General features: G+C 46.1%; 1 protein-coding gene across 1 annotated transcript in view; it reads right to left on the reverse strand.

Moving 5' to 3' along the window:
* TERT (telomerase reverse transcriptase) overlaps nucleotides 1–17,681 on the reverse strand; it is a 120,723-nt gene extending 103,042 nt beyond the window's left edge. The window contains exons 1-3 of the mRNA XM_065398258.1: nucleotides 17,445–17,681; nucleotides 13,894–15,877; nucleotides 6,806–7,001 (exon numbers count right to left, since the gene is read on the reverse strand). Coding sequence (XP_065254330.1) covers nucleotides 6,806–7,001; nucleotides 13,894–15,877; nucleotides 17,445–17,681 — 2,417 coding nt within the window. The remainder of the gene's footprint in view (nucleotides 1–6,805; nucleotides 7,002–13,893; nucleotides 15,878–17,444) is intronic.
* Between the last annotated feature and the right edge of the window lie 1,101 nt (nucleotides 17,682–18,782).

The raw sequence follows: 18,782 nt of genomic DNA on the forward strand, positions 1-18,782 counted from the left end.
ACCATCATGGTTGCCACCTCATCTCTTGGGAACCTGGGCCTTCATTATCCTGATCCTGAGAGATATTCTATTAGACCAAGCCAGAGAGAGGGACCCAGCATCACCACCTTTAACTTCTCTGGCTGAAGCCCAGCCACCACCTGCAACATGAGACTCCCTCGCCTTTTCCTTCCAACACCCCCTGGCCCACATGTCCTTTTCCTTCCCTACCTTATTTAACCGCTTTCCTAACCCCCTTTTTTTCTTCTTCTTTCTAATAAGAATCTGGCTTAGCCAGCCAAGACTGCATATTTTGGAACACTGCAATAAGCCTGTGACCAGAAACAGAACAACTAAAACAATGTCCTAATCAGCAATGTTGGTACAAGTTTGACAGGTCTTAGGGGAGCTGATAAGCCCATGTGCTTTGCCTATGTTTTTCTAACAGTAAGGCTGCAAGTACAAGTCAACATCAGAGACAAACACTGCATTTTCTAGCTTTGCTGTTCTCTTGTCTCACCTTTTGTGTGGGTTTGTCTTGTCTTGTTTTGTCTTCTTAGGCCTGGTCTACACTAGGAGCTTATATCGAATTTAGCGCCGTTACATCGAATTAACCCTGCACCCGTCCACACCACGAAGCTACTTAGTTCGAAATAGAGCTCTTTTAAATTCGACTTCTGTAATCCTCGAAAACGAGAGGAGTAGCGCTAAATTCGAAATGGCAATATCGAATTAGGCTAGGTGTGGATGGAAATCGACGGTAATAGCTCCGGGAGCTATCCCACAGTGCACCACTCTGTTGACGCTCTGGACAGCACTTCGAGCTCGGATGCTCTGACCAGCCACACAGGAAAAGCCCCGGGAAAATTTGAATTCCTTTTCCTGTCTGGCCAGTTTGAATCTCATTTTCTGTTTGGACAGCGTGGAGAGCTCAGCAGCACTAGCAACGATGCAGAGCTCTCCAGCAGAGTTGGCCGTGCAATCTAATAGAAAGAGGGCCCCAGCATGGACTGATCGGGAGGTGTTGGATCTCATCGCTGTCTGGGGCGATGAGTCCGTGCTTTCAGAGCTGCGCTCCAAAAGAAGGAATGCAAAGATCTATGAGAAGATCTCTAAAGCCATGGCAGAGAGAGGATACAGCCGGGATGCAACGCAGTGCCGCGTGAAAATCAAGGAGCTGAGACAAGGCTACCAAAAAACCAAAGAGGCAAACCGACGCTCCGGATCCCAGCCCCACACATCACGTTTCTACGAGGCACTGCATTCCATCCTAGGTGCGGCCGCCACCACTACCCCACCAGTGACCGTGGACTCCGAGGATGGGATATTGTCCACGACCGGTTCCTCCTCGGAAATGTTAGGTGACGGGGAAGATGAGGAAGGAGATGAGGAGGACGAGGCAGTCGACAGCGCTTGCACCGCTGATTTCAACGACAGCCAGGAGCTCTTCATCACCCTTACCGAGATCCCCTACCAACCGTCCACAGCCCTTACCCCGGACACCGAATCAGGGGAAGGATCAAGCAGTGAGTGCTTTAAACATCTAAACATTTCATTTTAACATAAGTGGAATATTTATATTGTTAAGAATGGGCTTTTCAGTCACTCAGTTAAACATAGAAACTTTTATTTATAACAAAACAGGAATAATAACTATTTCAGTAATTTGTTGTTCATGATTTATTTGGCTTAGTAAACTTTTTACTACTAACTATGTATAGAAAATCAAGTACTGTCCGGATATTCATGATTAGTCCACAACACGGCCCCTCCACTCTGTAGTCCGTTATGCTCAACTTAAAGGAAAAGGCGGTCAATGTGCCCGGGAATGGACAGACAGTCCTCCTGGGATAGCTCCGCATAGCTCTCCTGGAGGTACCGCTCCAGCATGCGCACGAGGTTCAACGGCAGGGCAATCTTGTTTGGTCCCCCGTGGTAGCACACGTTCCCACGCCATGAGTCCATGAGGTAGTCGGGGATCAGTGCGCGGCACAGCATGGCGGCATATGGCCCAGGCCTCTGCATGCATTCACGCAGCATCCTTCCCCTCTCGGTCTCCGAGATCCTCATGAGGGTTATGTCACACATGACGCCCTGCTTTAAATTAGGGAGGGGAATGTTAGTATTTGGACTGCTTTACAGCCACGCGGTGGAGGCGGCAGAGGGGCAGCATACAGGGATCTTTCCCGGGGACAGCCGCGAGGTGGTGGGACAGGGGCAGAGCTCATGCTTCCCTGATTGCTGCCAGCAGAGAGTGGCCTTGCATTCAGTGCGAAAGGAGCCCAGTGCTACTATTACATGTTTAAGCTGCCACAAGTCTACGGCTTACCATGTTTGCCCGCAGCAGAAGTAGAGGTGTCCAGCAACGCTTCTCTGATCGCAACTGCAGGACCCCAGACACATAAGGCGAGGGCCGAAAATTCGACCTTGTCCTGAGTGCGCATGTGAAAGGTGCAGTGCATGGTGTTGTTCACAGAGAAAGACTATGCTCTTTGTTAGCAACTTCATTTATCTGGCTCAGGAATTTACTCCCTTTTTCCCATTCCCACAGACACATCTGCGACTGTCTCCCAACCCAGCCTGGCATCACACTCCCAGAGGCTAGCGCAGATTAGAAGAAGGAAGAGAAAAACTCGTGAAGACATGTTTTATGAACTTATGGAGTGCTCACGAGAGCAGGCAGCCCAGACGACACAGTGGAGGGAGAACTTGTCACAAATGCACAGAGCAGTCATGGAACGGGAGGAGAGGTGGCGCCAGGAGGACCAGCAGGCTACTCAAACCCTGCTTGGACTAATGAGGGAGCAAACGGAGACGCTCCGGCGCCTAGTGGATGTTCTGCAAGACCGGAGGCAGGAGGACAGAGCACTGCTGCTGTCTATCTCTAACCGCCCTCCCCCGCCACCAAGTCCCACACCCCCCTCACCAAAAGTACAAAGAAGGAGGGGCGGCAAGGGCCGTTAAAACTGTCAGTCGGCCACTGCACACTGCTGCAGCAATGGAAGGCTCTCGTTCCAAACTTTGAAAAGTCCTTTCCTACCCATCTCACACTAGCCCATGTCCAAGTGTCCTTCCCCCCCCCCTTTTCATGTGCGGTTCGTAATAAAACATCTGTTTCTGTTAAGTACTGTTTCCGAGAGTGTCTTTTGGAGGGGATTCTGTCTGAAGGGGGGGAAGGGGTTTGTTACTTGGACAGGACAGTCACCTGTAGCAGGCTACAGAGGCGGGGGCAGGTCCAGCATCAGGACACATACACAGCACAGTCACCAGTTACCCTGGTCAGTCTGGGAGGCGGTTTTCTTGTTCTGGGGTGCGAGGGGGTTGATCTGTGACTTTGTGTCGGGGGAGGGCAGTTAGAGATCCTATGCCGCGGTCCTTATCCTGGATCACAGAGCCACGCAGCAGGGGATCTGTTACCCTCCACCCCCTGCCAGAAAGTCACTTGGCCGACACATACATCCAGTCCCGCCCAGGACTGCTGGCAGGCTGCGTTGAAACAACCAACGCAGCACTGCGGAGCCTGTCATTCCCGGACTTTAGAAGCATCATTTGCATCAAAACAGTAAGCCCGCCCCCCGCCACAGTCTGCGTCCCCGGTTTAAAACATTCCCGCGAAAACAGTAGAAAAGGGAACCTTGTTCATTAACAGAACAGAACAGATTTTATTTGTTGGGAAGGTGGGGAAGGGGGTATGTAACTTGGAAGGATAGTCAACAGTAACTGGGTAAAGAAACGGGGGCAGGTTCAGCATCTGTGTCCACAAAGTAAAAAGTCACTGTAGACCCTGTTCAGTCAGGAACCTGGCTTTCAAAGCCTCCCTGATGCACAGTGCGTCCCGCTGTGATCTTCTAATCGCCCTGCTGTCTGGCTGGACGTAATCAGAAGCCAGGCTATTTGCCTCAACCTCCCACCCTGACATATAGGTCTCCCCCTTGCTCTCACACAAATTGTGGAGCACACAGCAAGCAGCTATCACAATGGGGATATTGGTCTCGCTGAGATCACAGCGAGTGAGTAGGCTTCTCCATCTGCCCTTGAGACGGCCAAAAGCACACTCCACCACCATTCTGCACTTGCTGAGCCGGTAGTTGAATAGTTCTTTCCCTGAGTCCAGTGCGCCAGTGTAGGGCTTCATGAGCCAGGGCATTAGCGGGTATGCAGGGTCCCCGAGGATGACTGTAGGCATCTCCACATCCCCAACAGTTACTTTGTGGTCCGGGAAGTAAATACCTTCCTGCAGCCGTCTACACAGACCAGAGTTCCTGAACACCCTAGCGTCATGAACCTTGCCAGGCCATCCAACGTAGATATTGGTAAAACGTCCCCGATGGTCCACCAGTGCTTGCAGCACCATGGAAAAGTATCCCTTTCTGTTTATGTACTGGCTGGCCTGGTGGTCCGGTCCCAGGATAGGGATGTGAGTCCCATCTATAGCCCCACCGCAGTTTGGGAATCCCATCTCGGCAAAGCCATCTCTGATGAGCTCAACGTTTCCCAGGGTCACTACCTTAGATAGCAGTAGCTTGACGATTGCCCTGGCTACTTGCATAACAGCAACCCCCACGGTAGACTTGCCCACGCCAAACTGGTTAGCGACGGACCGGTAGCTGTCTGGCATTGCGAGCTTCCAGAGGGCTATGGCCACTCGCTTCTGGACAGTCAGGGCTGCCCGCATCCGGGTGTCCTTTCGCTTCAGGGCAGGGGACAGCAACTCACACAGTTCGAGGAAAGTCCCCTTCCGCATGCGAAAGTTGCGCAGCCACTGGGATTCATCCCAGACCTGCAGCACTATGCGGTCCCACCATTCCGTGCTGGTTTCACGGGCCCAGAATCGCCGTTCAACAGTATCAACAAGACCCAGTGACAGCGAGATGTCCTGGGCGCTGGGTCTCATGTTCTCAGAGAGGTCGGAGCTAGTGTCCGACTTCATGCCGTCACGGTAGTGCCGTAGCCTCCTCTCATGATTGATCTGCAGCTGCCTCTGGTACAGGTGGAGGAGAAGCTGCGAGGCGTTGAGAACTGCCACAACTGCAGCAATGGTCGCAGCGGGATCCATGCTCGCACTGCTGTGGCGTCCGCGCTGTCAGTAATCAGAAAAGCGCGCGAAATTATTTCCCGCCGGCGCTTTCAGGGAGGGAGGGAGGGAGGGAGGGAGGGCTTGAGTGACGGACGGATGACGACAGGCGCCCAAAAGCACCCTCGACACATTTTTTTACCCAGAAGGCATTTGGGGCTCGACCCAGAATTCCAATGGGCAGGGGGGACTGCGGGAACTGTGGGATAGCTGCCCACAGTGCACCGCTTCCAATGTCGACGCTTGCCCCGTTAGTGTGGACTCACAAAGTCTCACAAAGTCGAATTACTGTCCTTAGTGTGGACACACACGTTCGACTTAGTAATATCGATTCCACATAGTCGAATTAACTAAAATCGAAGTACTCTCGTAGTGTAGACAAGGCCTTAGGAAACGGGATCAGACTTTAACAGCAGCAACAGTGACAGTTCCAGCCCATCTGAACTAACTTCTTTTTTCCCCAAAAAGGAGTTACAACCTTTGGCTAGGCCATCAAACAAGGGGGTTTCTTTCTAAAAACACTCTTCAGCTGGGGGGACAGCTGAGTGGTTTGAGCATTGGCCTGCTAAACCCAGGGTTGTGAGTTCAATCCTTGAGGGAGCTAAGGGATTTGGGGCAAAAATCTGTCTGGGGATTGGTCCTGCTTTGAGCAGGGGTTTGGACTAGGTGACCTCCTGAGGTCCCTTCCGGGGGGGAAGGATTGGGAACAAGGGATGGTGTTGAAATGAAGACCTTAATATTTTGTATTTCAGATACTACATTGTTTTTTAACTTTTGTATAAAAGGTGTGTTTGCCATGGTATTAAGAAGACTGAGCTCTCTGTATACCAAACCCCAAACTTTGTTTAAAACTGTTTAATGCTGGACAGTGACTGGATTATGTTAACATATACTCCATATACATTAATACAATAGGCCTCCTTGGGTCAGGTATTGTACCAACACATATGAAGATACAGTAGTTGTCCCAAAGACCTTATCAGTGTTAACTTGGCCAAATTGTACATACAATACACTAATTATTTAGTTAGTAGTCTATAAGAACTAAACTGAAGTTACCATATATATACAATGTATTTGAATGAACACTGTCATTAGATCTTAAACTTCTGCATTTCCTCACCTTAGGGTTCAAAATTGCAAATTTAAATATTGCAAATTTAAATATTGCATTATCAAAGAACTTGAATGTGTGAAACTACTTTTTAAAAGATAAAAACAATATTGAGTTCTAGAATTACATTGTTTAAAAGCAAAAGCTATAGCATTTCCTATTGCATGACATTATTAAAGGTGAAAAACCTAGCTGTGATACTATGTAATGCCACAATCCAGTACTATAGAATTATTATTTTTTTAAACTGAACATTCATTAAATGAATTCAGTAGCTTTTAACATTGTCTTCCCAATCTGACTATGGGACTTTGCCACTATCCATGTGTAACTTTTTATTTTTTTAGTTCTGAAGTTAATTTGTTTGAGTTACCCATGAGAAAGAGACATTTGTTTTAATATAAACAAATTAAATACTTGTCTCATCCCCACACCCCACTTGGAGAACTCAAAAATGGTTGAAGGGATTTTAATCAGTTTTCCCACACAACTGTCACAGCATAAACATTTTAATCTCAAAATGAGTTTTAAGAAATTGCGTGAATGAAAATGGGATGGAGGGGCAAAGTTTTAACCTTAACTACTGCAAAATGTAAGGTTTCCATATTTCATAAATGGTAGACTTTTATTAGAAATACCTCATTCCAATGTTCTGTAACTTGCTCCAAATTAGTTTTCGGTAGAAGAAAAGCATGTTCTTCTGGAACATGGTCTCGGTGATGTAGAAAAATGATCTGAGCAGCTGTACAATATAGGTATCCATAAGCCAGTATAGGAACTTGGCCAAAATTTCTTCACGGTAATGGTGTTCCAAAGCAGGAACAAAATGATCACCTACAATAAGCAGAATTCAATTATATTCAGAATCTGTCATTCACATTTCTAAAAGCCAACACGCGCGCACACTATTTTTTAGGCTGAGGTTGGAAAAGGGAGATAGAGAAACTGTCAAACAATTTTACAATGACTGGTCCCCCAAGTAGCCTAAGCCCCCATTTTTTTTATTAGGCAGACTTTAAGCATGGCACATGTTAAGTATAAAGATAAAAAGAATAGTTTGTAGTTGCAAAATGCTTCATGGGAAACCAATATAAGTGTTGAAATGGAACCATTCAGATCAGTGACAAATTTAGTAGCCCAAAGGAGAAATAATTATATCTAACTTACTTTCCCCACTCTCTAGCCCTTGGCATGCAGAGAAAACTCTTGCATGCACAGTGGCAAGATATTGTGAGGGAAAAGATGAAACTGGCCCTAAATTATTACAAAGAAGAGAGATGTGAGCTATTAGTTCATGGACTGTTTTATAAGCAAATGATGAAAATTTTGAACCAGATTCTGAAATTAATGGGGGAGCCAGTGGGGCTAACTGAGGAAAAGCGCAATACTTGTGCTTCCTAATAAACTTCTACACAGATTAATTGCAGAGGTGGATTTTGTTCAAGATGGACATCATAAATAAAAAAAAAACGTAATGGCTGTAGTCTGGATTTCAGTTGCAGTTATCTTTGTTTTGTCAAACATTGTACTAAAAATATTCTGCTGGCCTAATAAAGTGAGATCACCTCAGATCACTGTCATATTCAAACTGGATGGTATCTTTTTTGGTAGTCATGCAATGGAAGCAATAAAAATACTGCCCTACAATGCAGGATTTATGGTGCTCTGCCAGAAATATTTTCAAATTAAATGCAAAATCAACATTAAACAAAACATGCTAACAGGACAACTAAAATAAGTCAAGAAGTGAAAAGGCTATGATTCCTATAGAAATGTTAACTCAGCCATATCTCACATGGGTGGTAATTTTGATTCCTGTTAAACATATTTCCAAACAAGACATTTCATAAGAGAGTTACAGTTGAAACTCATTTACCCCATCTGTAAAATGGGGATACAAGTATTTCCTTGTCCCCAACCCTTTATATATATCTCGCCTGAAAGCTCTTTAGGGCAGGGACTCTATACAGCACCTAGCACACAAAAGGGCCTCAATCTTGGTGGAAATCTGCCATAATTTAAATAAATAAAATAAAGTGCGTTTCAATGGATGTCAGGTAACATCACCGAAAAAAACACACTAAACATTTGAAAAACTCTGAAAATGAAGTTCTAGCATCCAGGCAATAAAATACACATATGAAAGTAACACATTTGGAAGTTATCTTTGCAACAGATAGTTCATTTTCTACATATGGGGCAACAGATGTAAATCTCTCACCATTATGGAATCAGTCTTTAGAGAAGGGATGGAGGACAGGAAAAAAGATGCTGCTATTCATGGAGAAAAAAGGTTCCGATCCACCAAACTGCAAAGCATGCTTAAATGTTAAGCATATACTTAAGAGTTTTGCTGGATCAGGGCCAAAAAGCAAGATCCTACTGGAGTGTCTAGGGAGCATATTCTCTGAAATACAGTGAGTCAAAAAGATATTAGCTGAAATTTAAGAATTTGGGACACTAAAAATTTGTATCCAGATATTTTGAAAATGCATTTTCTGATGCACCCAGAATTACTAACCAAAATATTTGTGTTATGGTTGGACACAGCATGACAAGTATCAAGAAGTTTGGTTTTCACCAAGTTGAAAGCGACTGAAAATAAGCTTTATAGTTGGAGGTTTTTTCTTCTCATTTCATACCTGATGACAAATAGAAAAAGCTACTTGGCTTTTAATATTGAATTATAATTTACAAGAAGTACCATGTGACCTAAGAATAACCAATAGATCCTACAAAAGAACTGATTAAATTTTCTAGAATTATAATGTCAAAAGGCCCAATACCCCCACCTTAGGTTCTTCCATAGTATGGGGTGTTAAAGGGGCTGAAATCTCATGCTACCTCTACACTATATACCACTGGCAGCAGCATTTACCGTACATATAGCTACACACCACAGTGAAAAGCACACCACTACCACTTCATGCTGCAGCGTGAAAGGCTCCAGCAGGAGGCAGGAGGACACTGCTGCTAAAAACGGCGGCGTAGACAGGGAGGCATGACTTGGGCAAGTAGAGAGCCACGTCGGGTATATATTCGAGTACATACACAGACTCTTCAAGCATCTCTTTACTCTCCTAAGCTGTGCCTCACAGTCTACACTGCTATTTATACCCATGCTAGGGGTCTACACATGTATGTACGTTACATGCTGCTGAAAGAAGCATGCAGTGTGGATGCACTTTTAATCTTTAATACGTTAACCCTCACCTGTGAGGGAGAGAAAGTGCTATTATCCCCATTTTCCAGATGGGGAACAGAGACACAGAAAAACTAAGTAACTTGCTCAAAGTCACACAGGAAACCTGTGGCAGAACAGGGACTTGAACTCAGGTCTCATACGCTAGTGCCCATACCACTGGACCATGCCATTGCCTTCACACAGAACAGACTGTGGAATCCTAGGGAATCACACATATCCTGGAGTGATCAGCGGATGGTCCTATGCCAGCTCCCAGTCTCCAGTGGCTTCCAAGCTTATGACAACTCCCAGACCTAGTGACTGCCCCAGAGGCGCTTCTCCTTAAAGAGGAATCACACCTACAGCAGGGGGATCCATAGTAACATAACAGAATTTGGGCACCTTCACTCACTGCCCTCTTTGCCTGCCTTCTGCATAGGTCCCAGCATTCACAAAGCACCCATCTTTGTGTTGCAGTGAGGAACATGTTGCTCTGGTGAATGCCAACCCATTCCCCATAAGAGAGACGGACCCATGCATAGAAGATCCCCTCTGCATGCAGGGAGTACAATCTGATCCAAAGCTAGGTATGAGAATTACACATGCCTCAAAGTCTTTTATTAATGTCTCACTTTACCTAGTATAATTTCTGAAGTCTTAAATTATTCAACACAAAAAGCTTCTGATGTTTGTCACATGATACAAGACACTTAACTGCATTTAAAACACTGCCTGAGATTTTTGGAGATTTTCTTAAAGCCCCTGCTTCTGATTCATATTACTTCATGAGAATCTCAGCTTTCATTGAAGTAAAGTTCTAGCTCTCATGGTCATGGAGAAAAGCTTGGAAACATGAAGCAAGTGCACCCTAAAACCACAGAAATCAGAAGGCAAATTTAAAAAAAAGTCTATTTTTTTTTTTTAAATTCTTGTAATTTTTAATCCAATATTGTGATTTTTGTGTAGCCTGACTCATGATTTTTGAATGCTTGGGGTTAGGGTGACCAGATCACCCAAGTCAAATATCGGGACACGGGGGGGGATGGCGGGGGGTGTGGCGGGAGGGGGCAGGGCAAAAAAAAAACAAAAACAAAACAACCCCCCCCTTCCTCCACAAGCGCTGGAGGGAGGCCCGGGAGATGCAGGGGAAGCGCGGGGCCAGGGTGAGTGAGAGTCCGGCCTGGCCCCGAGTGCAGGCAGGACTCAGTCGGGCGGTAGGGAGAGGAGGGGGGCGGCCCGCGGGGCCAGGCGGCGGCTGTTCTCCCCCCCTGGGCAGCGGGACTCGGGAGCAGCCGCTGCTGCAGCTCCCACTGCCATGGGGGGAGGAAGCGGCCGATGGCCAAGCTCGGCGGCTGCGGCTCTGGCGCCCCTGAACCCCCCGAGCCTGGGCCTGCTGCGGGGACCCAGCAGCGCGCACGCTGCGGCCAGCCCCTGGCCAGTCGCGTCTGGGCTGCTGCCCAGCTGGTGCTATCCCGCGGCGGCCCCGGAGTGGGGGAAGCAGGCCCCAGCCCCCCCGTCCCGCTCGGGTCCCGCAGGGGAACGAATGGGGCTGGGCTGCCGATGCCTCCGCCCCGGGGCTGCCGCGGGATAGCACCAGCTGGGCTCGGGCCCGGGCACCAGAGCCGCAGCCGCCGAGCTTGGCCATCGGCCGCTTCCTCCCCCCGCGGCAGTGGGAGCTGCAGCAGCGGCTGCTCCCGAGTCCCGCTGCCCAGGGGGGGAGAACAGCCGCCGCCTGGCCCCGCAGGCCGCCCCCCTACTCTCCCTACCGCCCAACTGAGTCCTGCCTGCACTCGGGGCCAGGCCGGACTCTCACTCACCCTGGCCCTGCGCTTCCCCTGCGTCTCCCGGGCCTCCCTCCAGTGCTTGTGCAGGAAGGAGGAATGGTGAGCCTGGGGAAGAGGCGGGGATTCGGGGAGGGAGCCAATGGGGGGGGGGGGCAGAGTCGGGGGGGGGGGGGGCGCGAGCACTTCCGAGCTCCGGAGTATTTCCTTGTTTGTCCAGTGTCCCGACCTAACATTGGTCAGGACGCGGGACAAACAAGGAAATATCGGGACAGTCCCGATAAAATCGGGACGTCTGGTCACCCTACTTGGGGTTGATAATACTGCATTTATAATGTGAGATTTTAAATAAATGTGCATCAATTAAACACATCAGTCCCATTAGTACTTCTGCATTCACATGGAAATGAATAGTTTCTTTAAGATCAAGTATTACAGTAATGTGAGACATAAGATCCTGATTCAGGAAAATACATAAGCACATGAATAACTTTGAACAAGTGTGTAATCTCATTAACTTCAATGCTCAATATACCCATTAACTTCAATACACTCAAAGTTATGAAAGTGCTTAATCAGACAGATAGGAGAGAAGAAGACTGATTTTTCTGTTTTTCCTGTCTTAATCTATCCTATAAATGAAGTTCAAGGTTTTTTTTTTTTAAATGTGCAAGTGTTTGTTAGATAATGAATGTCAAAAAATATTAAGTGTTGAAACAGCAATGGACTAGTTTCATCTCACATCTGTAAGACTGCCTTCTTGATTTTCACTAAACTTATCAAAATATGTCCATGAATGAGATTCTATGAAATTTCAAGCAAAAAATTAGTTTGGGGGTATTTAGAGGGGTGGGGAGGGTGAAAAAAAAAAAAGTCAAACTTACAACAGATGGGTAGCTGGAGCTCTAACCTATGAAGGAACTAGCACTCCTCCCTAATAATTTTACTATTTCAATTTTACAATATATCCATGATGTGTATTGGGGCTTCATTAACATTTCTGTAGGACCCTTAACTTTTTCATTTCCTTTCTCAAACATGTAAACTTCAAAGTGGTGTTAACACAGGTCTTCCATTTAAATTTCCTTTCTTAAATAAAAAGGAAAGGAAAAGGAATTTCCCAGACTTAATAATATTAGCCTTTAGTTCCTAGTTGGGCAATGTCTATACTAGGAAGCCTATGCCAGCGTTGCCCCCTAGTGTAGACATATTAAGTGATTTTTCAGTTCATAATAAATTTTAGACCAAACCATTTCCCCCCCAGACTTAACAGGGGGTGATCCTTAATGAGGATCTGTATACCATCTCTGAAATTTAAAAGATCAGTCATTTGCTAGTTATCTGTCCTGAGAAAAAAAACACGACCTGGCAGCAAGAGAGGCCTGTGTCAGTTTGGGTCACACATATATGTTTCTAAATTGCGTGCTGCCATACAAGACTGGACTATCTAGTTTGATATCCTATCTCTAATATTGGCTGGTACCTGATGCTTCAGAGAAAGGGACAAAAAAATAGGTCATGGAACAGCATCCACCCCACAAAGGACGTTTCCACCAAACCAACGCTCACCCCCAGAACAGCTTAGTATAAGACTTATATCCTGCAGGATAAGGGTCTCTCTCTGAAGTTTTTTTGATAGTCCTAATATCAATAAGCTCAATACTTTTTAAAAGTCCTCCTGAACTCTTGGGAGTCATTTATATCTTTTGCCAGCAAATTCCAGTTTAACTCTGCATTTTGTAGAAGGGTATTTTCTTTTGCCAGTTTTAAATTTGTTACCTTTTAGCCTAATTGGATGTCCTCTCATAATTCATGAGTAAGCTTTCCCAGCTGCGCTTCTCTATATCATTTGTTATTTTCTATAACTCGATCATGTCCCCTCTCTAAACTAAACAGTGATTTTTTTTTCCCCTCTGGACACCTTCTACATATTTTGTTTTGAGTTAAAGTGACCAAAACTGAACAAAGTATTCATTGCGAGAGCCATGCCATCCAATATGCATTATTTCAGATCTAACATATTAAAACACAGTGAAGAAATTTAAGAAACCACCTTCAGGCAGAGACATGGAAAATGTGAGTTTAAATAGTGAAAGTTTCAAGCACATAGGAACAGGGAGTTGTAAAGGAACCTGTCTAGCTATTAGCTACAGAAAGCACTATCTGGGGCCAGTTGGTATAATTTTTAGTCACAGGTATTTTTGGTAAAAGTCATGGACACATCACAGGCAATAAACAAAAATTCACAGCCCGTGATCTATCCATGACTTAGACTAAAAATACCTGTGATTAAATCGGGGGGGGAGGGAGAGGGGGAGGAGGTGTTTTGCTGGAGAGGTGCTGGGGGCTGCTGCTGGGGGGGGCGGCAGGCCTGGGGCATTGGACCGCAGCTGCTCCGGCCGGCCACCCAAGAACCGCTGCCTGGGGCCAGCGGACTGCGGCTGCTCCGGGACCGCTGGGGGCTGCCGGAGCAGTGGCTGGTGTGGCTGTCCCTGGGGCTGCTCCAGCAGTGGCTGTTCTGGGGGCCACCTAAGCACCTGGCCCCAGAGCCAGCTGCTTGGGCGGCCCTGGGGTCAGCCACACTGGCCTCTGCAGAAGTCACGGAGGTCACGGAAAGTCACAGAATCTAGCCCTAATAATAAGCAACCACACTAGCCTTTCAACACTGAACATTCAGTTCAAGTCCTCACTTGGGTTAAATCTGAACATTGGTCAGCTGCCTCCACTGTATAATGCCTTATTTTAATATTACAATTAGTACCTTTGATCACACGAAGCCACGTACAGTCATTCACTCTCATCTTCCACATCAATTCCTGCAAAGAAAACCTGGCAAATTTTCCCAAGGAGATGAATGTTTTCACATTTTTTAAAAAACGGCATTTGTTATGGCTAGAACCCCACAGTTCTGCTGGTACCACCAGGTCTAAACATTCCCGCACGAAAACATACACCTGCCAGTGGCTGCTGTGCTGTCTGAGAAGCTCCTTCAAGCCAGGATCACAGAAGTCTTTAGCATTTTGTCTTTCATTTTCTGTTCGCCCAAACACAAATTTCTCAGGGTTGCTTAAGATACTTAAATCAGTTGAAGTTCTTTTTGAAAGCGAACACGAACCATTTGGAACAGCAGTGTAACCACCTTCTCTGCCATTGCTAGTCAAACATATAGGAGGCTCTTTCCCAAGATGACCTTCTGCTTCCCTATCAATCTGTACTCCATCACATGAAACTGACTGACACATTGTGTCAGTTTTGCTTGAATTTGTCTCAAAAATCCAGACCGGACAATTCTTTTTTAAAAGTACTAAATAGGGACACTTTGCATGATTCTTTAACAATTTTTGAAATACATCTCTCATCTGCCAGTAGCGTTTGGGCAATCTCTTCTTTCTCCAGTTGTAACTTGGTGTGTTTTCACTGCATTTTTGCACCAATATTTTGCTGTTTAAGAATATCGTTTCTACAAGTCGTTGTCCCCCTGCCTGGCAGCCTTTTAAGCGATTCAATAAAAATGATTTAGGAAAACATTCTCGGAAGCTCCTGGAAGAATATAAGAGACCTTTCCTCCCAATGTACACTCTGGAACGTGAGATTTTATTGGATAGCTTCTTAGCTATATTAGTTGGGGGGCACTTAAGCCCTCTGTATTTTAAAAATGTATCTTCTGCTTTTTTCATTTGTACAGAACCAACCTGAAATTTACAGATATCTAGCTCAACTCCCTCTCTGCTGGAATTTGTTTTAGTCTCGGTGCTAGATTTATAAAGTTTATTACACTGAACATGCAGCCTTAACGAATTCTCATCATCTGTCACAGACTTTTCCTTACTATCTTGAACTTCCTGCACTAAAGAAGGTGCATCAGGAGTCTCTGCTCTGCCCTCATTTTCTTGAGAAATGGACTTTATTTTAATAAAGTTATTTACAGAAAATGATTCTACAAATGAAAGAGACTGTGTATCATAAATGATGTCCAGAGTGAACTTATTTTTATCTACATTAGAACCAAGGTTCCAAGCATCCTCTTCTTCCCTTAGGTTTATCTTCATCCTTTTAGCTGTAACTTCAAATTGATCCCTATCAAGCTTCCTTTTTGAAGGTGTGGCTGTAGCAACTGGATATAGGTTAGGTCCTCTGCGATTTTCCAGGTGTCCAGTGGCCATTCTGACCTGTTTGTTTGTTTTAGAATTTTGCCCAACAGCTCCCTTAGCTGTGGCAGAATGCTCATAATCAGGCACAGAGCCTTGTGTTTTATTATTCCTTTGACTTTTAGTGTTCAAGATATTAATTTCTGATCTTGGTTTCCATTTCCACCTGTTTGTCTTTGATAACTGAAATTTTTTTTGCACGTAGTCAAACAAAATATTATGTCTACTTTTTGAATACCTTTGTTTAACAAACACTGCGGAAGGTGCTGCATTACTTGAAGTAAGCTCATACACAGGCTGCCCACATATTTGATAAGAGCAACTAGGTGGCACTAGCATAAAGATAGCACAGTGTTCCAATAAATACATCATAACATCATCCCCTATCCTGCTCAATAACGTTTCCCATAGGACACTCATCCGAAGAGTTTCTGTTGCAGTATTAGGTAGATAGCTGCATATATTTGAAGTAGACATAACCTGTGAATAGGAACTGTTTTCATCCAATAATGTATACCCAAATGCAAGGACATTCTTCTTCTTTTTTTCACAAAGTCTTTGAATGACTCTTATTACTACTTCACTTTCACTAGATAACTGAAGAGAGAGAGAAAAAAGTTAATTTTACATGTCAGACCCCCTTATAAACAACAGATACACCTTTTTATTAAAAGGTGTGTGCAAGAGCATGCAAAGCCCCACACTCTGGTTCTAGATTAAGACTTTTAAAAACAAGATTAAGGATTATGCCACATTATGTCACATTTGAAAACTCCTACTCCATGCTATGACATATTGAAAGCTACAACTCTGAATTTAGGCAAATCAATAACCTCTCATTTCCCCTTATGTAAAATTGGCAAAATTCTTTCTCCCCCCACTCACTGTCTATCCTATTTAGATTGTAAATTCCAGAGGCTGTCTCCTACTGCTTGTCTGCACAGAACCTAACAAAACAGGGTCCCAGTCTTGGTTGGGGCCTTCAAGTGCTACCGTAAAATTAACAACAATAAAATATCAGCTCATGGTTTTACAAATTGGTCAATAAGCTTATAGCTGGAGTCCCATTTCAATAACTGTATACAGTAGCTTTGAAAGAGAAAGGGAAAAAAGATTTTGTTGTTTACATAATAGAACAGAATTGTTTCCCTTTATATTTTCCTAAAATGTGAAAATATTATTCAGCTCTGATTACACAAACCACTGTTTTTAATTTTTAGATGTTAGTGTACAAGGAAAATACAAAGGCAAGGAACCTTACATATATAATCTTTTATTTAACCCTGATTTGACTCTGATCTAGATGCAGCCTAGGGACCAGGAAACTTGCTCTCATCCATCACCATCAAGGAAACAGGAAAAACCTGGGCTTGTGACAGGAGAACCTAAGAGACAGCCCCTGCCCCCAGGCCACAGAGATTACCTAGCCCCAAGAATAAAAGTAATCATCTGAGTGGCTGTTGTCTTAAAGAAAAATTGCATGATCTAACTCACACATAAACCAAGAGTAGAGAAGAAAAGAAGAACAGAAGAGGAAACAGGAGCAGCACCATTACATGTGGAGGGCAAGGAGCAGGGTCGACATTAGATCCACGAGCCAATTAAAGACCATAGAAAAACAACAAAAAGCTCTATGATTCTCCCCCCCCCCCCTTTTGTGGGGGCAGCTGAGCGATCTGGGGCTGGAGGGAGAAACAGAAGTCAGTATTTGCAGCAACCATTAATTGGGTGCAAACACTTTTACAGATTATTGCAGTGCAATGTCCCCAGAAACGCCCACCGCCATGCTGACTGCCGCCCAGGCAGCACTATCACCCCCACGCTGTGCATTTCAGAATCGCTGTTTCAGTGAGAAGAGAAAAAAAGCCAGGCTAGGAAAGCAGAGAGGCTCTTCCTTCCAGACGAGGTTACTCTGGTGCTTGCTAGAGTACAAGCAACCAGAAGAACAAACTAGGCCAGGAGTACAGAGTCTGCTGTTCAAAAGCGGATTAATTCCAATGATTTTCAGTGGAAAAGGCAAGAAGTCAGGAACCATTCATTTCGCTCCAGCAAGAGGCTTGCGGTGTAGGCGATAGCTGCCCACCACAGAGTGGGGCACGCCAGCCTCCTCCCTGAAGCGTCCTCCCGCTGCCCAGCGAACACCGACCCCCGGCCCAGGCAGTACCTGTTGGAAGGAGACGGGCTGGGGGATGGCTCGGGCTCCCCGGGGGACGCACACCACGCACTGGGACACAAACGTCTGGTAAAGCTCGGAGTCTCCGCGCTGCAGCAGTTCAGCTTCGCCAGGCCCGCAGGCAGCCGCCTCCCGGAGCCTCTGCACAAACTGTTCAAGCCCCAGCACCTCGGCATAGCAGCCTTCCAGCATGGCCAGCACGGCACGAAAGGGCCCAGAGCCTGCCATGCTTCTGGAGTCGAGCGGAGCCGCCTCCCTGCTGGACCGACCCACCTTTCCCAGAAGCACTAATGTCTCCCTCCCAGACCCACAAATTCCGCGTGTGCCGCTGCACCTATTGAGTTCCCGGGGCCCGGAGCAACAGCTCTACAGCAGCGACAACTCGCTCACCCCCAGCCCAGGGGCAACAGGAAACCCAACCCAGTCCTATTGGCTCCTGCACATGCTCACACTCCTGCCTGCGCAGACCTACTGAGTGAGCCTGTTCGCACCCCGGCCAGGGCCTGCACAAGCCCCCCGGGAGCGCCGCCCTTTCCCTGAGCGGGCTTCACTGGCGCCGCACGCGCCCCGGAGCGCAAAGGAGCAGACTAGGCATAAGGGGCAGGGGAGCTGAGGTTAGCAGTGAGCTGGGCGGGAGGCGCGCGTACCATGCAGGAGTTGAGGTGGAGGCGGCCCAAGGGCTGGGCTGGAGGAAGCATGCTGTTTCTGCGAGGAGTGAACTGCTTCCACACCATATTTGTCAGTTAGGATTGTGCAGCGACCGCTCACGTTCTCTGTGGAGAGAGAATGCATTTAAACAAGGAGGTTCTAAAAGAGATTCGTTTAGCTCCTTTTATTTAATTATAGGACACAGTGCTCAATTAGAAAAGTTAGGGAGGCTGATCTGTGGGTAGGATGGGGAGGCAATCATCCAAGTTCTGTATCTGGTGTTCTCCATGCCATGTGCACACTGCAAAGTTTGCTTGACCCAAAGTTAGGTCAGTGCAGCCACCAATTTCTGTATATCGATTGGGTGTGTGCATACTTGGGTGCTTGTGATGGTCCTCTTTAAGGTGCCACTGGGCTCCTGGTTGTATTTGTGATGGTCCTGTGTGTACTCACCATGAGTGATTGCGTCAGTGTAAACATGGTACACCACAGGTAAGTATGTCGGTGTGCCCCATGTTGCTGTCCAGCTCAGTGCCTTGTGGTGTGTTTTCACAGTGCTTTGTGATATACAAGTGATTTGCCAAGGGATTTCTAAGAGCTGGAGGTCAAGTTCCCACAATGCCACTTTCTCCACCCATAATTTTCATGCCATTTTTTAAAACTCCCACAGTCCTGTGCACC

This window comes from Emys orbicularis, chromosome 2 (assembly GCF_028017835.1).
Source record: "Emys orbicularis isolate rEmyOrb1 chromosome 2, rEmyOrb1.hap1, whole genome shotgun sequence".
Lineage (NCBI taxonomy): Eukaryota > Metazoa > Chordata > Testudines > Emydidae > Emys > Emys orbicularis.